At 43.2% G+C, this 26,086-nt stretch overlaps 1 protein-coding gene across 2 annotated transcripts in view; it reads left to right on the plus strand.

The window, feature by feature from the left end:
* The window catches only part of si:dkeyp-14d3.1 (transmembrane protein 132C), a 186,733-nt gene that overhangs the window by 123,763 nt on the left and 36,884 nt on the right, over positions 1-26,086 (plus strand). The window contains exons 1-2 of one of the 2 annotated variants that reach the window (XM_026188668.1): positions 7,177-7,397; positions 7,729-7,915. In XM_026188668.1, the coding sequence (XP_026044453.1) occupies positions 7,736-7,915 (180 nt within the window). In that variant the 5' untranslated portion in view covers positions 7,177-7,397; positions 7,729-7,735. Of the gene's footprint in view, positions 1-7,176; positions 7,398-7,728; positions 7,916-26,086 lie in introns of those variants that run through there. The other variant, XM_026188667.1, reaches the window with a different exon arrangement.

Consider the following 26,086-nt stretch of genomic DNA (forward strand, 5'->3'; position numbering starts at 1 on the left):
CTAACCCAATGTAAGCTGGAATCAGTTCTAGCACTCCATGACAGTCTAAAGGATAAGCCGATATATGGGTGGGTACAACGGAGCTGATGGATGGTATATAGCACACGGCAGTGGAAAACTTTAGAAAGGTAAAGGCAATCTGCATTTCTTTAACCTGTAGGGATACCAGCGCGCATGCAAATCCGGTGAAAAGGTGCCGTTATCATAATCACATCCGTTAACGGCAATGATTGACTTTACATTGTCATTTTGATGCATTCCTAAGCTTCATATAGCATTTTAAACACATTATGATGCTAGGGTGTTCACTTATGTTTCATTGTGCGTGTCTGACAGATCTGCTGGTGTCATTGTGATTTATGGGCAACCTGAATGGGCCCAAACACCATCCTCTCAGAGATCTCTGTGCTATTCTCAGTGCATTGGTTGTCAGCCGTCACCGACAGCACCTTGTCAAGTCTGATTTCCTCTCCAGTCCGGTCCCTAGAACCAAAGGGCCAGCTGCTTCCAACTTTTGGGCCTGTTATCTCTCTCTTGCCTTTGGCTGCCCTCTGGTCGTTTGTCTGCTCTCAGATTTAGTCAAACCGTGGCTAGCTTACAGATAATTATCAGACCGAGGCCAGCTGTGTTGCAAGCATCTACAGCCCCCTTTTGTTGCTAATTGAATTAGACCCCATGCTGGAAGTGACAGAGAAATGAACAGTTTCCCCCAGCGAGCCATGTGATTAGCAGACTTGCAGAAAAAAGGTCAACTCAGGATGGCATGCTGGTGTATATGGTTGATGTCACTGACTCAACAACTGTGACCACAGTCAGCCTCACACCGATGTTTCTGTCAGGTTTCATTTTATTTGATGTGTGTCAATGGAGGTCAAGTACAGAGGACAGTCAGTGGAGTGGTGCCAGGGCTGCTATGTGACTTTAGGAGGCAGGAACGTGTCGTTGTATTTCTTCTTTTTGCCATCTGTTTTTCACTTTATTGGTTAGCAATTCATGTGAGCAGGAGCTTTGGTTTTTAAGTATCATTATTTAAAAAAAGACATTTGGTCAGACACGGGCAATTACACATGTTTGATTTTTGCAATCGCATGCACAACTGCGTTATAAATTAGCCATTTGTCAAATCACATATTAATGTAAATATTTTTTACCCATTCTTTCTCGCAGGTCACTTTATTCATGTAAGCATAAGCATACCACTTCTCAGAGATATTCAGCAATGCCCAGGAGACAGTGAGAGCTACTCTTAAAGCTTTTAGTTTATTCTTGAGGTGTCCTTTGGATCATTGTTGCCTATTGTTGTACAAACTTTTTTCAGTGTCACTTAAGCATCCATTCTTCCTTTAATGTAAGGGGACAACAGATGTTAGGGTGTGCAGGTCCACACATTTTTAATATTGCTGATATTTTCCGTTAAATATTGTTGGATATAAGCGACAGTTCATTTTATTGCATACATATATGCATTATATGCAATTAATGATTTTTCCAGTTGCAGGTATTCATAAGCAACCCTTAAGTAGTTTTGAATCTGCAGTACATTTAGATATGGAATGCAAAGCTTCTGCCATAAGGTGGTGCTAAGTGCGGCACGTTTTTACACAGAAGTGGTAGAAGAAGAATTGAGTTTAATATATGCTGTCAGCACAAGCTAGGTTTTCGGGGCCCCAGAGGAAGCTCTGGGCAGATTAGGAGCCAGTAATGTTGCTTTAATGTGCGGATTTAAATGATGATGGAAAATTAACAATAATCCATATACAGCCTCACAGCAGTACATATTGATCCCCACAGAGCTTTTGACATTCTTATTTTTGTCAAGGCAAAATCTTCTAAAAAAATATGTGTGTAGTCAAAAACTCAGTTTAACTTTTTAATTCACTTGTTTATGTCATTGTTTCCAAAGTGAGTGCATCAAAATGTCTCCTAGCATACGTTAGATATTGTAATTTCTGTAACGTCTCCTTAAGATGACTCTTCCCTGCAGATGCTGCCTGGGCATCAACGCTGTTAATAGGACTAGCACATTATTTGTCCCTCGTTAATCTTTCCTGTAGGTCTCAAACGACAAACTCTGGAGCTGAAAAATGAATTGAGTGAATAAAAATGTATTTCCTTGCATCCAAAAGTCGATCCCTGTGGACTCGCACGTAAAAAGGTTGGACGTTTCCAACAAAGAGCAGACAATTTACAGCCTCGTGCAACAAAATGATTGTGATCCCTGCAGCTATATTTGTCCATTATAACAACTCTCTGGGCTGAATTTTCTTTATAACTAAGCCTCTCAGGGTGTTTTTAAACCTTAAAGTTTCCGTTTTTAAGGATATCGCATTAACTGATAGCTGGTTGCTAACTAGGCTGATAGATTTGTGTTAGGACTTACCTCGATGTTCCGAATCACTGAACTAGATCACTCCCCCATGTTTGTTTCATTTATGTTTTTTTATTTTTATAGCACGTTTAATTACAACAGCAACATTGACCAAAGTGCTGTGCAGAAACACAAAATAACTTGTATTAAATAACTTATAATATTAGTAAGAAATACCAAATAACTCTCATACTGTATTAAAAGCCTGTGAATACAAATGTGTTTTAGATGAGATTTTAAAAGGAGCCTGTCTGATGTGTAGATTATTCCACAGTTTAGGCGCTACGACGCCAAATGCTCGATCACCTCTGTGAACCAGCCTCGACCTTGGTGTGGCTGAAATCAAAAGATCATTTGATCTAAGAGATCTAGAGAGCGCATAAGGCTGCAAGAGGTCAGACAAATACCCGGGAGCCTGTCCATCCAGGGCTTTGTAAGTCAACAATAAAATTTTAAAACCAATTCTGAAGTGAACAGGGAGCCAGTGAAGAGAGACAAGCACCGGGGAAATATGTTCAGAAGACGAGCTGCAGCATTCTTGACCAACTGCAGTCTTGCAAGGCAGGTCCGACTAACCCCAACATTTAAGGAGTTACGATAGTCCAGCTGGGATGTAATAAAAGCATGGAAATGATTTCACCTTGGATAAAAGCCTCAGTTTGAAAAAAGACCACTGTAGAACTGAGCTAATCCGTTTTTCAAAGGTGAAATTTGTGTCAAATTTAACCGCTGAATTTTTGCGTGTGACTTAATAAAAGGCTCAGGACTAGGGATGGGTATCGTTTAGGTTTTATCCGATACCGGTGCCAAATCGGTACTTTTGAAACGGTGCCGGTGCTTAAACGGTGCTCGAACCGGTGCTTAAAGAATGGAGAACACAAACTTTGTCCAAAAACCTCTCATGTTCAGCTGGTTTTTTTTTTTGTAAAAAGATAACAATGTGTGCCTTTTCTGCAGCTATGTGGCATATATGGTATCACTCTTGGCTGGAAGCAGTGCTTAAACAATGGAAAAAACACAAACTTTGTCCAAAAACCTCTCATGTTTAACTGTTTCCCACTTTTTCTTTGGTCATTTTAGCCTTTTTTGGCCAGGGTGAAGGGAGTATCTGCCATCAAACAAGAAGATAGCCGCATGTAGCTATGATGATGGTTGCTAGTTCACCTTACATGCATTAATGTAATAACGTGGTTAGCCTACTCAACGTAAATTACACACGAACAACATTAAGCTACTCACGCAGAGAAGAACGGCTGCTGCTGCATCATCATCCTCATCATTTCTGCTACACTGGCAGGGCTAGGGGCCAGGACTCTATTCTTCGGGTTTTTGGGGGATGTTGCTCCGGGTCCGATAACTGGCAACCCACCCGACGTGCACGGTGTGAGGTCTCGCAGCAAGCTATCAAATACGGCGCATTTCTCGGCTTTTAAAAAAAACGCTATGCGTCGCCAGGTGTTTCATCGGATTCTTGGTGTTACCTCCTTTGACAGTATCACAGTATCAGCTTAAAGCACTTGTTGCTGCTGAGTTTGCATATTTTGCTGTGAAGTACAGCCAGACTTTTGACCGCTTCGCCTTGGACATTTTTAATCTGGAGCTCTGCTCTAACAGAACGTACGTACCTGGCCCCGCCTACTATCCTCGGAAACGTAAAATGATTGGCTAGAAGTGTATCACAGCTCAGGAAAAAAAAGCACCGAAATAAAGCACCGAAATGTGCGCTGCTTTTCGGTCTGGTTACTACCGTTTATGTCAGAACCGGTGCCATGATGGCACCGGACACCGGTACCCATCCCTACTCAGGACTATGCAGGTTAAAATGAGAAGTGCTGGGATTGCCACTTGGTCCAAACATTATCACGTCAGTTTTGTTCTCATTATAGTTAAGGAAGTTAGAGGCCATCCAGGCTTTATCTTCACCGAGACACTGAAGTAAGAGTTCTAGTGGAGCAGAACAGCTTCTCTTCAGTTTCTGCTGTCGGACGACTATTTTAGTCCAATTACTTGACAAAAGAGATGACCAGTGTGATTATTTGTACTAACAGCTTAACTAAAAAGCTGGTGCTCAGGTGTGTTTGATTGATATTGAAGCTTGTTACTTAGGATTAATTAGCAGGCATCAGTGTCTTTGTGATGTACTGCTATTGTCTATGGACACAGCTTCTAGCAAAATTTAGTGGCATTAGCTGGCAGCTTTGCAGTCCACTCTCTTGCATATGGTCACTTCTGGCTCAAGGAAAACCATCATGGCAGTGGCCAGAATGCTAAAACAATGGCTTCAAATGTGACTTCCACAATTTCATTAAACTTCAAAAGGAAACTGTCCTTTAAAATTCAGGAAACTGAACAAGTGGAGGACAAAGAAGAAATGGCTGTGCTAAAAGTGAACTATAGCAAGTGAGTATCTGAAAGTCATGTCCTCAAGAAATAGGGGGGGAAATCCAGCAAAGATCTGACACAGGACCTGAGAGAGGCACCTGCCCCTTCAGTTTATCCATCTACTGTTCACTGAAGCCTCATCAGAAATGGTCTCAGTGGAAAGGTGGCTGTCAAGAAGCCACTCTTAAAGAAGGGAAATAGAGGGGAAAGCCTGAGCTATGCCAAATTACACAAGATCTCTACTGAAAGTCAGTGACAACATGTGTTCATAAGTGATGTATCCAAATTAGAAATTTTTCGTTTAAGTAGTCATTATTGTGTATGGGGAAAGTCAACAATGAATGTCTACAGCCATCTGCAAACATTTTGGAGGCTGTGTCATGGTTTAGGGTTGTATTTCAGCTAGTGGTGTTGGTCTTGTCAAAATTTATGGCATTATGAATGCACCAAAGTACAGTCAGATTGTGACCAACCATGTATTACCATCTGAAAAGCATCTGATTGTCAACAGCTTCTTTTTTCCCAATGGCAATGATCCCAAACCATGAAACTGTGAAAACCATACCCAGATAGGAAACATACAATGAAACAGTCATGGACTGGCCTCCTCAGATTTCAACCCTCAACATTATTGAAGCAGTGCAGGATCATCCTGACAGAGAACAGACCAAAAAGCAGCCAACATCCAAAGAAGATCTTTGAATGTCTCTCAAGAATCCTGGGGAACTATTCCTTAAAACTACTGAAAGAAATGACAAGAAAGTTTGATTAAGAGAGTTCAGGCTGTGCTGAAGAATAAAAGTGATCAAACCAAATACTGACTTTTAAGCTCATTAGAATTATACAGATCTTATATACTCTATTCCCATGCGTGTTTTGCACAAGTTTCAAATTTCACTGGTAAAATATTGGGTAATATTATAGCTCAAAATTTTTTTGTACCGTACTGAATTCCAGACCTTTGCATAGAGCTGTGTTTTTCACACTCTAACTTATTTCCATTAGTCCCCAGCAAAGGTGAGGTCAAATAAACACCAAGCTATGGACTAACAGTGTGCATTCTCATGTCTGTGCTTATCCTTCTCTTGCACTTGTTTTTATATTGCTGTCATATGCTGTCTGCTTTTGAAGGAAATGTATTTCTCTCACAAAACTGCCAAATTAGCAGCATGTCTGCATCCTAAAAAGAAAGACCTGTTTGTCCAATGTACAATCTCATAACCTCAACATTTTGTTGACACTGTTATTATAAGGAGAAATACAGTAACCTCATAAAAGTTGCAGCATTTACAGCAGCTATTAAACTCTGCCAAGTGGATCACGCAAGGAGGGAAATAATTGACATGTTTCAAGGAGAGAGGGGGGGAAAAAACTAATAATACATTGTGTCTGTCTTTTCTGGAGGCCCTTTGACTTTGTGAGTGTGTGCGCTCTTTTCCCATACCTGGCAGTGTATGTAAAGTATAATCAAACCTTTCTGCTGTGCAGTCGCTTTCATTCTTTTGCCTGTCTTCCTTGTTGGCTGCCTAAAATGTGAGATGTTTTTTCCAGAACAACCTTTTAAAAAAGAAGAAAAAAAGCCTGTTCTAAGAAAAGTAGGCCACTTGGACAGATGACTGACACGGGTTTTGTGTGACACTGAAGCACTTTATTTCGGGACGTTTAGTGCATCATCTGTTGAAATTCTTCACCTGCTGAAATTTGCGACTTTGCTCGTCTTTATACAGATATTGGTATCTGTGGTTTTTTCCACAGCAATGTGGAGCGGTTACGTAAGTCCACGCTGTCGTTCTGTGTTTTCAGCGAGTCGTACACTCTGATTAGAACGATAATATGAAATGTGACACAAGTTGTTCGGTTGTCATCTTAATTATTTATACACACCTCTGTTGGATGTGAAAATTGGGTTGTTGTGCTCTGCTGCGTGACAAATCTTTCATTCTTTCAGTGTCAGATGCAAGAATATAAGAACGATGTGAAAGATGTGTCCTCTCTGAATATTTCTATTATTTATTTTGCCACTGTTTTTAGTCTCCTATTTATAATTTAGGATGTTATACATTTGCGTGTGCTGTCTTTCCACGAGTTAAATGTATCGTCTCTCCTCATGGCGTTGTATTATTTGCTTTTTTTTCTGCTTCATGTTTGACACTATTCCCCACAGGCTCTTCTCTCCAAACAAAAAAACATGTGAATTTCTTCACCCCTGCTTTTCTCTGTCTCTCCCCCACACCATGCTCAAATTACATGATGCTGTTTTGCGCCGGTGTGCCACAGAGACCGTGCATGAAATTTATTGGGCCCGAGTCCTGCCATTTGACACGCACGATGTGGCTAACAGATCTTGTGCCATTTCCCATCTCCTCCAGCTCCCGTGTAATGCTGACCTTTCCTGCCTCAGGGCTATATTTAAACCGTGAGCACCGGAGACTTATGGCGGCATGGGAAATTTTGTTATCGACGCTCTCCATTTGTCTGACTTAATTCAGGCCTACTGTAGATCGAGCTGAAGCATGCCGTATATTTATACTCCTGCAAGGCAAACAAGGGCAGCGGTGACAAACCCAGCCATCAACAACTTAGTGGGGGTTACTCTTGATGAAATATTCCTTTGAATTGCTCTTTGGAGTGTCGGGGAGATTGTGCCGTAGGTTGTGTTTACATTGCACATCACCTACTGTAAAGTGTGAGAGGAATATAGAGCGGGCGGGATGATATTCCATAAAGCAGAGAGTTGAACAGAGAGTCATACACAAAGGGACTTGGCATTTTGGAGAATCTCAGCTGGTAAAATGTCATAGATATCAACCTCAGACACATTCATCAGCCTTTACCATTTGTCGTCATTAGACCAGAAACCGGGTTGAATGAACTCACCAACACACATAAGTCACGACATCCGCACACGCTCTTTTTTTTTTCAAGCCACCTGCTTAACTATTCACTCACGCTCTCTTTTTTTTCCTGCACGCTGATAGGCCTGAGATGGGAGTTCAGAGGGTGCTCCAGGTGGATCTGAAAATGGAAAGCTTCCCAGAGCCGATGGGCAGCCGCTGGATGGCCTGGCAGGTGGAATACCCGGCCAGTCGCGCTGCCACTCAAGAGGTGGAGACAGAGATCCGCCTGGCTCAGGAGGACGTGGCGGGCATCGTGCCCCTGGCCATGGTGAGTGATGCCACTTCCAGCTCAGTGCAGTGCCCAAAACATATAAATGGCTGGACTCATTACCCTGAATGCGTGTAGAAGATGCTGGTAATATGGAGCACCATATTGTAAATTCACACCAAGAATCAACATTTGCATATGTGTTTGCACGACAAGAAAGAAATGCATTGCAAAGACTTTTTGCCCTATTAATTATAAGCAGGATATCAGTATATTTATGGCTGGTCAGATTTTTAAAAAAACAACAACAAAAAAGATTAGATTCAAAGTATTAATAAACGAGCAAGGAGAATGCATTCGTGGTATACGGAGTGACATTAATTTAGCTGAAGCTGAATAATCTTTGATAATAGTATGTTTATATCAGTGATGCCATTCCAGGGGGAAGAGCATGTCAAATTATTCAAAATCTTTTCTCTGTCCAGTCTGTTGCTCTCAGACATGACAGAATTTAAGTTTAACATGAGAGTTTGCTTAAATTCAGCTTTTGAGGAATGGCCTTCCTCTCATCCTACTGCGATCCCTATTTAAGATCCTAAAAAATGCTCATTTTCTCTCACTGCTCCCTCACTCTTTATTTGACTGTAACAATCAGCTTTTGAGATAACGGTGAGAACAAAAGGAAAACTTGATTGGTTTATAAATGGGCTTGTGAAATGTAAGAACGTTGTTTCATTGATCAAAATGAGGCTTTGTCTCCTTGTTTTTCTTGTGCTTCTCCTGTTTTTTCCATCAAACTGGACAGGATGATTAATCCTAGACTGATTTCATTCGTTTTGCTCTTTATTTGTCCAAAGGGGAAGCTTGGGAGAAACAGCTTAGAAATGAGTAATCTCCATATATATCAAGATGATTTGTTTTGTAATGAGACAGAAAAAATAGGCTATAGTGAGCAGGATTTTTTTCTTTTTCCTCTGGGATGCTTCAAATAATGCGTCACAGACAGTTGCTCCTCAGCTGGGCTGGAAATTAACAGTATTATTGAACCATTTTATTTTCCTTTTCCAGCTTTATATTTGATGCTTCATTACATTTCACAGAGAATTATTACACTTTCTAATCAATTGCATGTATCCGACAACAGGTTTTTGTATATACAAAAAGTTAAACCCATGTTTCAATAACAAACCTTTATATTTAACTAAGCTATTAAGCTATTCTGCATAATAGGCATTTTAACTTTTAATTCTTTAAATATATTTTAGTGATAATACAGATAACTGCATTTACTCGATTCTATTTTTTAACTTGTTTCTTTGTAGTGTATCTGCTTTAACTTTGCTAAAGGACTTCTAAACGTCTTCCATGACTGTTGTTTTGACAGCGAAAGCAGAGGCAATGATGTTTGCTCTGTGCTCACAAAGTGTGTTTAGGAGCAGGGCAAGAAGAGAGCATCTGTAGCTCCCAACAGGCCACAGTTGGAGTCTCAAGGCTGGCTCTGGCTTGAGGGTTTGCCCGGAGCTGTGTGTCTCCCTCAGCGAGGCGCAGGTAGTCGGTTGTGTTGCTCATCCCTCGTCGAGGTTCATGCAAGGAGCATTTCATGCATCTTTGTAGCTTTGTTCAGCGACCCGGAGAACACGGTTTCTGATTTAGATCAAGAGCGTTCAAGTGAATAAATGAGTGAAATGAGTTGTGTTGACAAAAGGGAAAGACATAGTGTCACAGTGGTGCTGATTACTAAAGCAGAGATTGCGTTTGTTTCTGATTCGGTGCTTCTGATCTGCGTGATACAGACCTGACTGCTTAGTCATTGTTATTCTGTAAGTATTGCCTGTAGCTGCGTAGATGATAGATGCCTGTGGGTGGCTGTTCCAAAATTCAGAGGAATTTGAGGCATCCTCACTCCCAGATCCAGTCTTGGGATAATTGAAGTTATGTTTTTAATGCTTCAGTATTGCTCGAGTTCCCTCTCTCACGCCCTTTTTTCATGTCGCTGATGCATGAACAGTGCATCTTCCTTACTCTAGGAAAACATGACTTCTAGTGGCATAAACTACAAAGATGATTTGCATGATTACTTTGCAAAAGCCTGTGCTTGTAAAAAAAGAGACCCCAGCAGAGATTTTTCACCCGCTCGCTCAGTGAACACACTGTAAATAAAATCTTTATTTGTATTATCTGATTGTATTTAGCTGTTGTGCAGGTCGTATTCTTGGCAGTATTGCCTTTATTGTTTTTGTAAAATGAAGTCTGTGAATGAGTGCACAAGCCTGCAGACACGTCCCTGCATTTTCACTCCACCCATTGTGCACAGAGGAAGGTTTTCACTGCTAAGTATAAATCACACATTTTATCACTGCGACAAAATGCATCTCAATTAACTAAATATTGCAATTATTTGCTGAACTTATAGACCGAAGCCTTAAAGATCGCTAAGATGTTATGTGTCCCATAAAAAAGACGATGCACTGTCTCTTCATTTGTGTGTCTGTGCCCTGTATGCACTGAAAGTTTTGATTTTTGTTTTCCTTACCTTGATTTTCTAATCTGTTCAGAGGGCTTGTCAGTGAGTCAGTGAAGCAGCTGCTATCACGTGTGAGTGTGTGGATAAAGTATATAAAAAAGGACTGGTTTCACTGATCAGCCTATACCTTTGATACTAACATTTCTGACATTTTCATCATCAGAAATTAAGTTTAAAATTTCTTTTGGGGACTTCTTTTTTCAAAATTTCATTTTATTTGGGTTCAGCACAAGACTGCACACATATTCTCTTTGCTTTGCTATTTCATTTTTCTCCATGGCCATCTCCCACACAGACAACAGCCAAAGGTGCACATCGACTCCAGCCACCCCAGTGGTGCAGTACTTAACACATAACGTAAATAGATGGAGATACATCCAGAACTCATTAACTCTCATTAACTGTATTTCTCTGTCGTCGTCCCCCCCCCCCTTTTTTTTCCCACCTGCACACCCACAAATACACACAGGCACGTAAGGCTTTTTGCAATCTGCATGCACCAGTATGAGAAAAGCACACAAGCGAGAAAGAGGAAGGCTGAATTAGATTACTTGGGATCACTGTGGCATGAAAAAGCCCAGAGATAAGTTCCTCACCCTCCTCCCTGCTACACTCTTCGCTGATAGAAAAGAGGAAGTAAGGTAATGTAAGAGCAATGCCATCAAACCCCCTTTACACACGCACACACCTGCAGGTGTGTCGCCATCACCATCTTGCCTCCGAAAGGGAAAGCAAAATCTAACATCAAAACAAAACTGGTCTCTGCACATGGAACTGAAGTTGCCATTTTCACAAAAATGGAAAACGTGGAGCAGAAGTAGTCTTTAATGGTATGTGGGTTGCCCTAATGCTGCCAAAGCAGCATGGGCAAGGAATATCTGAGAGGGTATTATGATGTTCAGGAGGCCTCTATGGATTATGCCTAATGCTGGGGCTTTCCGCTCCTTTCCAATCTACTGCCCACTAGCCCCCTGCTTGATCCCGAGTTTTCAGCTGCTAGCCGGCTGCCTGCTACCTTGCTCTCTAATCTAGCCAACCAACACCCCATGTGTTAGGTTCGGTCTGCTTCATCTTTAGCCAAGTACTCCTAAGCTACTCTTAGTACTAGCCGCATCCACCCTTCCACGGACACTTTTATTCTGTGCCTTGAAGTTTGTGTTTGTGTGTGTTTTTCCTAACACGCACTCACACTCTGATGAATGCATCTGGGGCAATTTGAGGTTCAGTATTTGACTGGTAGATGACCTCCTCTACCTCCTGAGCCACATCTGGGCCTTACTTTTTCATCTCAGATTCCCGGGAGTCATATATTTTGAGACTGAGCTTACTTTCAAGATGATTTCTCAATAAAAAGTAAATGTCAGAACTCTCTCTGTCATTCCGCTTCCTGGTCAGTTGATGTGACCACTCAGAAACACAGAACAGTTTGTTTGGTCACCTTTATGGATGACATTCCTAGATCAGCTGATGCCAAGTCGAGCCTGAGTTACTCACTTCTATCCCTGTTGCTAATCTTCTTCCTGGTTCAGTCAATGTCTCTTCTGTTCTTTCCTTTTCTTCTTGGGTTGGGTGAAACCTCCTGTTTTTTGACTGATGTCACATATAGTCCCAAGTCTTTATTCAGGTCAATCCTGCCTTCTTTAGGCTCATGTTAAAACTGTCCTGTGGCAGTGTACAGGTCTGTTGGCCCTGCCAGTCTCACCTCTTCGGTTGCTTCTTACTATGATAGTGATACAGAAGCTCTTCTATGAATTTGGACCACACGGTGCAGTCTTTGCTCGACAAGAACATCCATAATCCCACCAGTTATCCTTCTTTTGACTGCTTTTGTTAAGCCGCAGCATCTCAGGAACATCACACTGTTTTGCAGATGTTCTGATCCAGTCACTTAGCCATCACAATTTGTAACTTGTCCTATTTGCAACCTTTCCAAGTCACTTTAATCTCTATTGGCTTGCCCGGTTTACTTCCTTCCAAGAACTGACTGTTATTGTCTAAAATATCCCATGAACTGTCTTCTGTTCTGACATTAAATTGTTCTTTTCTCCTTCTCTGAGCACACAGCATCAACTAAAGGATACTTGGGTGAATGTATCAAGGAGTTTAACAGTTTAAATTATCTAACAGTCAGAAAGATTATGGTTATTCAGTTTCTCATTTGTCTCAAAACTAATTGTTAATGTTTATACACTTACATGCTCTTACATCTATCAGAAACACTGATACTCCTTCACAGTACAAACCTGACGGCTGACCAAATTTAATATATAGTTGCGTTTTTAAAGGCACAGCCAGTAATTTTTTAGGTTATTTAATAGAAAATGTATATGCTCTACAAAAATATACATAGAATAGTGTTTCATTACATCTTCCAATAAACTGATGCATTCTCATAAACCCATAATTAATCTATTAAAAATACACAGAAGATTGTTTGCTGCTTGTGCAAGCTGCCATGATCCCCCACCATATTTGAGTACAGGACTTCTCCGTAATCACATTTATAGTACGTCAAAGGAAAAGACGTGCTGCAAAGGGATGTTTATATTCTTAACATATGAAGGATCATACTGTACCTTTGTTTTATCATCACAGAAGGGGTTCGCTTCACCAAAGAAGCTAAAATCCGAAGGAATGCGACAGTGCCACTGACATCTTATTAAAATATCATTCACTTCCTCCCCATGACTCTAACATACATAAACATCCTCATTTATTCCTGTTATTGCCACAGTTACCTGTCGTGTCCCTGTCACCACAAAAAGAGCTGGCTATGCAACAACACCTGAATATAAGCTAGCATTATGCTAGCTAATGTAAAAAATCTGACTTTTTCTCTAACAAATAGTACGATTACATTCTCACATTGTATGAGAGTTTATTTGCTAAGCATCGCAGCCTAGCGCTAGACTGTGGGTGCATAATGGCCTACTTTAAAGAAAGTTTTACTAATGCTGGCAAACAGAGGCTAACAGAGGCTAACAGTAGGTAACGGCACAAAAACAGCAGCATTTGCCGACAGTTGAGCATCTCCTCAGCTGAACTGAAATGAGCGTCTCTTACTCACTGACTCATATCAGACTCCTTTCAGAGAGTCTTACAGTCTCTTCCAGAGTAAATAAAAGTGGGTGCTTTTCACCTGGCATTGACAGCTGGCATAAACAGTGGACTGACAGCCATCCACTGATAGGGAAAAGCTCCGGGACAGATCCAGATCCCAGCCAACTTATAAACTACATTCTAAAATTAGCTTTTCTTATACTCTTTGGTGACTTAAACATGTTTTTCCTATAACAGCCATTGTTGCTATGGTATGCACTTGATAGCAAACAACTCAGTTGACCGCAGTGAAAATTTTACACCCTGCAAATTTAGGGTATATAAAATTTTGTGTCACAGAAATATAAAAATGTGACTTGCTGGAGCTCCAGGTAGCCAAACCACTAGCTTTTTTTTTTGCGTATTTATTTGCATTTGTCTTTCTCTATTATGGATATTGTTGTAATTTTTTTAAGGTAACCGTGCTTAAAAATCAGTAATGTTGACATCACATTGAAGTTATAGATAATATGGAAAAAATGGAAAAACAAGCGGAAGCAGCGGATGGCAGACAAACGCAATCACAGAGGGCAATTTTCCAAACTTCATAAAGCATGCTGAAGGCATCTGTTGACACAACAGCTTCTCTAGAAAGTGTTTTTCATCTGTAATTAGCTCTAATTAGTCTAATAAGCTGGAGTGAATTTTGTCACTCGTACTTTAAAAACTGCTCTAATTGTTTTTAGAGCAGAAATCTCATAAACTCAACGCAGATCCATAACTGACCACGTCTCTAAAGGTTATAACGTAATAAAGCTAATGAGTATTAGTAATGGGAAGCTGATTTTTGGTTTGATCACATTTATGGTCTATTACTCCAGCGGCTCCTCAGACCCATTCCCTCCCCATTTACGGCATGTTCTAAATTATTGTGCCCTTGCTTGAAGTGATTATTATAAAAAGCTCCTTTTATTTCATTACCCATGCCAAGTGAATGGCTCTGCTATGGGTGACGCTTCTGGGAAAGCACTGACATCGTTTTGAAAGATGAGCGCTCCTTTTTCTGCTCTCTTTGAAGAGGGCTCCTCCTGTGTGTTGTCACAGATCCACCTGCACTGGGAGGGCTTAGAGCGCTGCTCTCCACTTTGTCACCAATTTCAAACTGTGAAGCAGGAGTTCTGCAAATGCAGCAATTATTTCAAAAGACGAAAATGAAAAGAGTACTCAAAAGTTTCCGTCAGTTTAGAGCGAGGGAAGGCTTCTGAACTCCCTCTGTCGACTGTAATACCACTGTGGCTGTCCTAGCTTGTCTCCTCTTCCCCCTACTTTTTAGATGCTTTCTTCTTTTTTGAGACCTTTTTCCACTCTGTATTTTTCTCCTGTTTGCTCCAGATGAGCATAAATTTATTTAATAACAATGCAGATTAATTGCCTCCCTTCTCAACCTCCGCCTCCTTAATGCGGGCATCCTCCATTTCAGTAAAAGTGTGAAAAAGCTTTGTGGGTTTTTTTCTGTCATCTTGAGATGGATTTTAAGGGCAGTAATTGGATGCCTGAGCAGATTCCCCTGCACAGTAGGAGGCTGGTCCATTATCTTTTACCATCGTAAAGTAATGTGCTCCTGTCCAGGCTACCCTCATCATCATTACCCATGCTGTGGATGCCCGGTGATGGAGAGGGAGCGGGAGGACAGGGCATACATCATATCTTGACTCATCAGTCTTCCTATTCCAGCCGAGACACCAAACTGTGCTCACTCACACGAGCATTCTCAGGCATAGAGATGAGGAGAAATGAAAGAAGCCGTTAGCTTTCACGTACTGCTTCAATGTATTGTTAACCAATACATCATCACCCCGGCCCTCTCTGGCCACTTCTGCTCTCGCATGATAAAGTCATCTATCAGCATCTTCCAACCAATGTTTTATTTTACTCCTTTCTATTCCATTCCCTCTGTTGCAATGCATATCTTTTCTCTACCAGGCAAGTGAAATCTGGAGTGCCATTCATCAAACATATAGTCAAACATAGAGATGAGCACTTACATCCCAGCTAATCCTGCAGAAAACCCATCAAGGGCACTGGTAAAATCATGCAAGCTGTGTATTACACAATCATGCATTGTACAGTTTTCACAACCACCTTCCCCCAAAACCCATCCCACCTCCCAAAAACCTGATTTTGGTCTTCTGAAAAGCTTAGCCACTTTATTCCACTACGGCCAAGCCTGTGTTGGATACCCCTGCTGTTTTAATGAAACATTGCATTTTCCCCCTTCTCATGAGTCATGCAGTTTACAATAAAGAGCTGATGGATGCATCCCAAGCAAACAGTCCATTAGCATCTACTACAGCTTAGAGGCTGATGATGAAGTGGTAGCACTAATTGAGGAGCTGCCGTATGCACGTGGCACACTACATGTAATGCTAACTAGGACGGACGATTGTGACAAATGCTTTTCTAAACCATGATCTGAGTACTCGAGACTGCGTGCCTAAACATTTTCTACGTGCCTTTGCTCCTTTGTCATCGCAGGATGTAAAAATGCTCTCGATAGGGACTGACACCCCATAACTGCACTTACGGCGAGAACAACCATCTTTTCACTGCACCACTGCACACAAACGAGCACACACACTGAGGTTTTTATGGCAAAGCCATTGTCACTTGGATAGACTTTAAAGTCATTTTATTAAACAGAGAACAAACATTATAGGTGAGCAGGATGATACCTCTCAAAGCTTGCTCATTACAGTGACATTTGCAAATTAGCGGGTCACCATTAAGACAGCTAACCTTTCCGCTGCGGTTTGGAAAGCTTCTCTACAAGTCAGGTCAGAGGACTTGTTTACTGTGCCACTGCAGATCTCGGAAGATGATCTCCGAAGCGTTGCATAATTCATGCATAAAACACCGTATTTGTGCACAGCCTTATTTTCCAGCACCTACAGAAAATGCCCAGGACCTGCACCGCCCTGTGGAACCACTTATAGTTTTGTTTTTCTAATACATTGCGCTGAACCTAAATCGCTTTCGCTGCAGACCTCTCTATCCTGACTTTGCCAAGTTGAGCTGAGAAAAAAGTTTGTTCAGCTCAAAAAAGAAGAAAAAAGCAGGGATGACGCAAAGGGCGGGATGCAGACTGACAGATCAATTTCAGAGTGACATGTGTCCATATCTCACATCTCCCCATGATTGTTAACATCCTACTTCACATTCCGGTCCAGTTCTATTCACTCTGACTTTAAATCCTTACCCACTGAGGTTTGAAAGGAATGTGTGTATTTTTTTAGCAGTAATGGACTCTCCAATAGAGCTGACCTTTGTGCCTGTTGAGAGAGGTCTGTGTCCAGAGGGCAGCTAAGCCAGGCTAAGCCAAGCTAAGCTGGCAGTATGGATCTCGATCAGAGACGGGTGAAGAAATCAGACAGAGATCAAGAGGTCATTCCCCTACAGGCATTGCTGGCTGTTGCTGAAGAACTCTTCATCGATCGGCTGTGTGTGATAGATATCGGGCTGAAATTGAGCAGACTGGCACAGGCGGGGTTGTTTCCCTGCCTTCTGGCCTCTGGGCTCTTACACAATGGGCGAACAGCAGGGGCACGCACGAGGTGTACAGGAGCCAGCATCACTCAAAGCACCGACCGGCTACCTCCCCTGAGCCCCCGCAGCTTTCGCGCTCATCTCTAGGCGAGCTCAGAGCTGATTGTGTCCATGGTGGCTGACCTTGATTCTGGGTTCTGACTGTTATGGAAATTCGCCAGGGACGTCTTCGCCTCCCTTCTGACCCACTGATCTAGATGTATTATAGGTATAGTATTCATGAGAACTGCAAGAGGATTCGTCCCATAAACTTAAAATGCAGAGCTTCCGCAGGCAGCCATGTTTTATTCACAAGCTCCCTTTCTCAGCAAGGGTGGCAATTCAGGGCCAACGGGCTCTTGAGGATGGCTCTGTCCTTTTAGGAGCAGTCCTCAATTATCCACGTATATTTAATTTTGCCAGCACAGACACTAATAAGTCTGTTAATGTATTTTCATGGACAGGCAGGTTTACAGATTGCCTGAAGATGAATAGATGCAGCAGGGTTTTATAATTGAATGCCCGTTCACAATGTCATATTAAACTAAATATGTCTCCCTTTGCAATGCATTTGTGTAATTTTTTTTCCAAACTTATTTAGATCTTACGACATTAACCAGAGCCCACAATAATAATAATAATCCACACAGGCTAAGGAATGAGGCACAAATAAAGCAATTACCTGTGGAGAGATTTGGCCTGTCTACAGCATGTCGTTGTGACACTTCCACATAGTCAGAGTTTACCCATAACTTATGTGCACTCATAAATAATTAACATTTGAGAGCAAGTCAGCGTGACTAAAAGATCAATACTGTCCATAAATAGTTGTGCGAATCCTCTTGCATAACTGTGCAAGCAGATTAAATGAGAGGAGTTCTTCATACATCACTGGTTGCCCTTCTTTTGAAGGGTGTGAGGGCAAGAAGACAATAAAGAACAGAAGGAAGATGATTTATTCTTTTACTTCACTAAGAGGCACCTCAGTCAAGGACCCAACTATCTAAATGGTTATATAGTCAGATTTAGACGGAAGAGGCTCAGAGGGACTTCAAAGAGTCGAAGCAGCAACAAGGATTCAGCTAAAGTATTCACCAAATAATGAATATTTGAATAACTTGAAATGGCTTCATTCGCTGTATAGCCAATCGTCACAATCAGTTTATTTTTTTTGACAGTGCATATGAAACATAAGAAACTGCAGGCATTAAAGGCTCAGCTCAGTATAAAAAGTGTAATAGTGGGAAACAAGTATCCATCCATCCATCCATCTTCATCCGCTTTATCCGAGGCTGGGTCGCGAGGGCAGCAGCCTAAGCAAACAGGCCCAGACCTCCCTCTCCCCAGCCACCTCCTCCAGCTTATGCGGGGGAACACCAAGGCGTTCCCAGGCCAGCCGAGAGATATAATCTCTCCAGCGTGTCCTGGGTCTGCCCCGGGGCCTCCTCCCGGTGGGACATGCCTGGAACACCTCACCCAGGAGGCGCCCAGGGGGCATCCTTGTCAGATGCCCGAACCAACTCAGCTGGCTCCTTTCGATGTGGAGCAGCAGCTGCTCTACTCTGAGCCCCTCCCGGATGGCCGAACTTCTCACCCTATCTCTAAGGGAGAGGCCAGCCACCCTTCGGAGGAAGCTCATTTCTGCCGCTTGTATCCGCGATCTCGTTCTTTCGGTCACTAACCACAGTTCGTGGCCATAGGTGAGGGTAGGGACGTAGATCGACCGGTAAATTGAGAGCTTCGCTTTTACACTCAGCTCCCTCTTCACCACGACGGACCGGTGCAGCGTCTGCATTACTGCAGCTGCAGCCCCAATCTGTCTGTCGATCTCCGGTTCCCTTCTCCCATCATTCGCGAACAAGACCCCGAGATACTTGAACTCCTCCACTTGGGGCAGGAACTCATCCCCGACCCAGAGTGGGCACTCCACCATTTTCCAGCTGAGAACCATGGCCTCAGATTTGGAGGTGCTGATCCTTATTCCCGCTGCTTCACACTCGGCTGCGAACTGTTCCAGTGCGAGCTGGAGGCCCTCACCCGATGAAGCCAACAGAACCACATCATTCACAAAAATCAGAGATGAGATTCTGAGGCCACCAAAGCGAAAGCCCTCCGCCACTTGGCTGCGCCTAGAAATCCTGTCCATAAAAATTATGAACAGAACCTGAGACAAAGGGCAGCCCTGGCGGAGCCCATCACCCACTGGGAACGAGTCCGACTTATTGCCGGCAATGCGAACCAAGCTCTTGCAACGGTTGTATATGGATCGAATGGCCCATAGCAATGGGCCAGACACCCCATACTCCCGCAACACCTCCCACAGGACACCCCGAGGGACATGGTCGAATGCCTTCTCCAAGTCCACAAAACACATGTAGACTGGTTGGGCAAACTCCCATGCACCCTCAAGTATCCTCGAGAGGATAAAGAGCTGGTCCAGTGTTCCGCGACCAGGACGAAAACCGCATTGTTCCTCCTGTATCCGAGGTTCGACTAGCGGACGAACTCTCCTTTCCAGCATCCTGGCATAGACTTTCCCAGGGAGGCTGAGGAGTGTGATCCCCCTGTAGTTGGAACACACCCTCCGGTCCCCCTTCTTAAAGATGGGGACCACCATCTTTAAGAAGGGGGACCCCGTGGACTGGCACCCTGGTCTGCCAGTCCACGGGTACTGCCCCTGACCTCCACGCAACATTGCAGAGGCGTGTCAACCAGGACAGCCCTACATCGTCCAGAGCCTTCAGGAACTCGGGGCGGACCTCATCAACACCAGGGGCTCTGCCACCAAGGAGTTGTTTAACTGCCTCAGTGACCTCACCCCCGGAAATTGGCGGGTCATTCCCCTCATCTCCAGACTCTGCTTCCTCCTCAGAAGAAGTGTCAGTGGGATTAAGGAGGTCCTCGAAGTATTCCTTCCACCGCCTGACAATTTTCTCAGTCGACGTCAGCAGCGCTCCACCAGCACTATACACAGTGCAGGTAGAGCACCGCTTTCCCCTCCTGAGACGCCTGACGGTTTGCCAGAATCTCTTCGAGGCAGTCCGAAAGTCTTTTTCCATGGCCTCTCCGAACTCCTCCCACACCCGAGTTTTTGCTTCAGCCACTGCCCGAGCCGCATTCCGCTTGGCCTGTCGATACCTGTCGGCTGCCTCCGGAGTCCCACAGGCTAACCAAGCCCGATAGGACTCCTTCTTCAGCCTGGTGGCTCCCTTCACCTCTGGTATCCACCATTTGGCTCGGGAATTACCACCACGGCAGGCACCAACCACCTTGTGGCCGCTGCTCAATGCAACAGCTTCGGCAATGGAGATGCTGAACATGGTCCATTTGGACTCAATGTCCCTAGTCTCCCTCGGAATGCTGTTGAAGCTCTGCCGGAGGTGTGCGTTGAAGATCTCACAGACTGGGGCCTCTGCTAGACATTCCCAGCACACCCTCACTACGCGTTTAGGTGCACCAGGTCTGTCCAGCGTCCTCCCCCACCACCTGATCCAACTCACCACCAGGTGGTGATCAGTTGACAGCTCAACCCCTCTCTTTACCCGAATGTCCAGAACATATGGTCGCAGGTCTGGTGATACGATTACAAAATCGATCATCGACCTACGGCCTAGAGCGTCCTGGTGCCACGTGCACTTATGGACACTCTTATGTTCGAACAAGGTGTTCGTTATGGCCAAACTGTGATTAGCACAGAAGTACAATAACAAAGCACCGCTCGGGTTCAGATCAGGGAGGCCGTTCCTCCCAATCACGCCTCTCCAGGTCTCGCTGTCGTTACCCACGTGAGCATTGAAGTCTCCCAGCAGGACAACAGAGTCTCCAGGTGGAGCACCTTCCAGCACCTTCCGACTCCTATGGCGCCTCCTACGGGTGGTGGGCCTGCGGGAGGATGGGCCCATGTCTCCTCTTCGGGCTGTGCCCGGCCGGGCCCCATGGACTAAGGCCCGGCCACCAGACGCTCGCCCTTGGGCACCCTCCCCGGGCCTGGCTCCAGGGCAGGGCCCCGGTAACCCTATCCCGGGCAGGGTAAACTGTTCCCTCGATGTTCTTTTCATAAGGGTCTTCTGAATCGCTCTTTGTCTGGTCCCTCACCCAGGAAACAAGTAGCATTATTTATTTATTTTTCGAAAATGGCCACAACAGACCAGAACTTAAGTTCTTATTTTCCTGATTTTCAGTTTTTAAATGATTAAACCAACATGCATGTAACTTGTTTTCATTGTGGTATTTGATAAATGGTAAACTTTTGCTGTAATCACTGCATACAGCACATCTTAGTTCTCCCATGATGTTGTGAAGGGGGTAGACATGGAATGGATGTACTGTATATAAGCAGAATAAAGCTGTTACCTTACCAAAGCTGCATATGAAAATGCAAAAATGCATTCAGACACCCTACTAGGTCCCTACTAGGTACCAGTTTTCAGCTGTATCTATGTTAGAATATCCCCGGTAAGCCTATGGAGTATTGTATTTCCACTAGTGAGAATGTACTGTTGTGTGTTACATTGTGCAGAGAGCAACAGCAGACAGTGTCCTGACTCGATTCTGGAGACGTAGTTCAGAGTTCATGCGTGAAAACAGCTTAAAAGCTTAAAAACACTGGACCGTAATTTCTATATTGTACAAGTGTTTGAATATTACTAGGCAGCTGCTAGAGAAACAGCTGACTAATTATGGATGTTCACAGTGATTATGAAGTACATATGAAACAGCTGATGCTAATCAGTTGCCTCTTTTCCTACCGAGGCAGTGACGGTGCATTTTAAAGGGGAAAAAACGGCACAAAACCCAATATACACTCTTTCACGCATTGACACCTTTCATGGCTTATTTTTATTCTGTACTTTAATAGGGAAAAAAGGTACCCTTTCTTTGATGTCTCTTAATTACTGAGGTATCTACAAAAGTGGCCCCCTTAACAATACATTTTATTTTATTTTATTCTGAGGTGCCAGTTCATCCATGTCCATGTCCTCATTACATCTCCTTTTAAGCTGAACAGATCAAGTATCAAAGCAGCCATCAAGTTAATCTTCTCTCTGCCAGCCACAGCCCACAGTAATGAGCAGATCAGATCTCTGACCGGCATGTACCCCAGACAGGGCACTGCTACTGAAAGGCGGTTAGATGTCTTTTAGGAGGCAGTGAGGGTTGACTGCCAAGCGGAGATGGGCCGCGTACCGCAGCCACCTTTATCCCATCAGCTGGGAGGAGACAAGGAAGAGGGGGAAATGAAGGCAGGAGAGTAACCTGTTCTTACTTGGAGAAGTAAAAGTGGGATGAAAAGAGAACGACGCAAGGGAGAAAGAAAGAGAGAGAGAGAGACCCTCATTAAAAGGCACTGTGTTGGCTTCACAATCATCCCACCACTTCAATGCGCTGTCATGCAGTGATGTATCGCTCTGCATGGCGCTACCAAGGCCTTTATTCCCACTCTCCTCCATGTTTCTCTCTTCTAGCCAATTAAACGCCCACTAGAATCGAGGGGAGGAAGTGCCACATTGAGCATTGCACAATGTGGAGAGAGAAAGCTGATGAAAGGACATGTCTCTTTTAGTCTGCTTAATAGCTCCAGGACACTGTCTGAGTGGCGTTTAATGTCTACAGCATATTCGCCGTTCCTGTTGTCCCATTTCAGTTTCTTCACACGTACATATACTTTATCACCAAGGGATGAAAATGTTTATCACAACTATGAATATTTCATTCACTGTAGTTAAGCTGACTATTGGCAGGCATCACGGCTGTCTTAATGCACCTGCTCTTGAAATGACATGAAAGATCATAAAGAGGCTCACATCCAATGATGAGTCATCAGTCAAACCAAAACACTCGTAGAATTTTTCAACGCTGATGTCTTTTTCTTTCTCTTTTTTTACATTTTTGTTTTATCTTGGCATCCTGCTGGCTTCAGGACAGCCACATTGACGTGGGGGTTGACACAAACAGGTGCACACGCTAAGCATTTACACTGTATTTACCACACTCTCCTCTGTCTGCCGCGCTATGAATAATGCAGGCCCTAAAATCCTCAACTCGACAATGTGTTTGACCTGTTCATTTGTAGCTGCAGCGCCGATGGCGGGGTCAGAATATGGATGTGTTAACGCCGGGCTGAAGCAGAAGTTAATCGCAACAGCGGGACGGGACAGGCTTTGCTGCTTCTCATGCTGCCTGTGTCACTCAGGCTGACACCATAAATCTCACTTATTTTCAGATCCAAGTGAGACACGGGCAGAAATTATGGCCCAGAGCACATTACCAGCCTCAGCAGCGTGCTGAATGCTAACAGAGAGATCCTTGATAAAGCAGACAGGCAGTTCTCCTGCACCTTATTGGACAAAAAGAATCCCATGTATTAGACTTGAGGGGCCAGACCGGCTCGTAAGTAAAGCACAAACACCGGCGTCAACAGGTGAGATGCAAACTAACATTCAACCCACATACTTAGAGGTGTCTCTAAAGGTATCGGCTAAAAATCTATATAATGCATGCAGAGGTGAAGGACACCACCGTTCAAACCTGAGAACATCTTGATTGGTACAATACAGTTTCGGGCCAGTTCTCATTTTTATTGCTGCTTCGCATGAAGGAATAAAAAGTACTCCGTTTTTATTAAATGTGTGTGTCATTTTCAGATGCATGCTGCACATCACTGTTCTAAATCAATGCTCACTGGAGATGGTGTTTCAGGTGTGACTAAGCTATAGCATCTTTGCCTGGCTGTCATCATGAGGATCTGTTTTGTTAAGGGTCTTTATAAGAAAGCCTAGTATCTTTTTTTCCTCCCTGCAAGGCCTCCTAAAGAAATAATATTATCTGATAAAGATAATCCCTACTCCCCATTTAAAGGCGACATTGACACATGACATAAACACAGAATATCCTTAACTGTACGTTTTGCTCATAAGTCAGTAGCCATGCTGCCGACGTTCGCAGTTACTGTATGTCGCATATCGTTCTCGTCATTTCTCCTGATGAAAACATTGTTTGTCACCGCTCATCTTAGGCCTTGTTATTCTTGTAACAACAGATCATAAATCATAAATAATTTAAAAGATAACATAGTGGCAATACTGCATTTTGACGTGATGTGTTAATTTGTTAGAGTTGTAATCTGCTGCATTCAGTACAAAGGAAGCTCGCTTCGTAACGCGACACAGAAACCAATTATTTTATAGCGTGTCTTATCTCCTGTTCAGCCAATTTCACATTAAATGCAATACGTATTTGGTCCTATCAAAGGCTGCTGTTTTCTCCCGCTGTTTCTGATACGACGCAGAGGAGGCCTTCAGAGAAATCTTTACATGTTAAAAGTAGCACTGGTATTATAAATGGCACATTCAGAACTATCAAAATAAAGCTTGCATCTCAAAGACCAGCCTGATCTATAGTAAGAACACGTGCATTTCTTTTAGTTTCGCAGGCCCATATTTCATTGTCTCTTCATTCACACTTTTTTAACCTGCTGATGTTCGCCACTGGTCTCTATTATGTGTTTAATTGCGCTGTCTATGTCCGAGCTTGCGGACCGCTGATGCATCACCGTGCGATCCCGCTGTGGCTTATTACTGCAAGGCTTCGCTCTCTACAGCTCTCGGGTCATATCCAGCTGCTGTAATCTAACATTAGCGCCAGCTTTCACCAGGTCCCCACCATTTACCCTATCATATATTATAGATGACCCTCTGAAAATGGAGGAATCCCAGCAGACGTGGAATTAATTTACAGCATTCCTCGGTTTTAAGACGAATTGAATCAAAGTCAGTGGCACAGCAAGAGAAGGGTTTATATTGCTATATAACACTGTCACAGTCTATAAAATTGTAATGAAACGCCATTTGAAGATTAAGTGGGTTTTTTTGTGATTCATCGGTATCTCTTGGCTCAGCTAATAATCATTTCACTCCAAAGCTGAATGATGTTACAAATGACCAGCCTTACAAACGACGAGCTTTCTTTCAATCAAACTTAATCCTCCTTTTCTTTTTTTTCTTTCTCTTTGAATGAGCTCCATTGGAAAGCTCACAAACAAGTCTTTGGAAAGCGAGTGCATGGCTCTTGTGTACTTCCCCGGTGACTGTGGGATATATATGAATATGGACAGGAAGTCAGCCACTGTAGATTGGTCCTGTCTGTGCCTGTCAGGTTTAGCAATAAAACACTAAACAAATGAGACGTTTAATTCAACAGGCATCACTCAAGAGGAAGATTTCTCTGTTAAAAGGGGGGAAAAAATAGTAGGAACACATCTTCAGTGCTGGCAAAGCTTCAATACAGTGGGGACAGAAAAAGATGCCTTCGGGTTCTCGCCTATTGAAATCAAGGAAATCTGAGCTTTTGTGAGACTGTCTCTTTAGCAGAATGAAAACATCTTGAAAATAGAGACTTTTGTCATGCCTTACAATTAGCTGAAGTCCCTTAAGTTCACCAGGCGCAATATATGCGTGCTCTACACTGTAACTATTGAAAAGTACACTTTGACCTTAGTAGCGACTATTTACTGTGGGGCTCAGGGTTCTGTAGCAGTTTGTGTAATTGAAGTGCAATTTCTTTGGGCTGAATAGGCAGAAGAGACAATCCAATGTGCTTTGGTGACTTCAGAGAGAAAAAAGTTAACTCAGACTTATCTTAATTGGTTCCGATTATCTTCTGTGACAATGCTGGTGTGTGTATGTGTGACTGCGTGCGTGCGTGCGTGTGTGTGTGTGTGTGTGTCTGTAATGAAAGGTTAAGATTTCTGTTCAGAGTAATGAAGCTGTGCCAGTGGACTTAAAGGACCGGGGCTGTCTGATCACTGATGTCATTTACTGGAACGATCTCTACTGCAGTCCAGGGGCAAATTGGAGCATTTGGTTCTTCTGTTTCTTTCACAGAGCCTAGTTAAGTGTGATTGGGCAGCAAGTGCCAATTTATACATAATGGAACTGACTAGTGTTGGCAGGTTAAGTTTGACTTTTATGAAAAACATTGTAGGTAAGGTATGGGAAAGATAAAGGATAAGATAAGATATCTATCAGTTATTAGTCTGAAGGTTTATCCACAAACGATTAACTTTCATTTCTAAGCTGTTACTTTCT

The sequence above is a fragment of the Astatotilapia calliptera genome, chromosome 12 (assembly GCF_900246225.1).
Source record: "Astatotilapia calliptera chromosome 12, fAstCal1.2, whole genome shotgun sequence".
In the NCBI taxonomy this organism is placed as follows: domain Eukaryota; kingdom Metazoa; phylum Chordata; class Actinopteri; order Cichliformes; family Cichlidae; genus Astatotilapia; species Astatotilapia calliptera.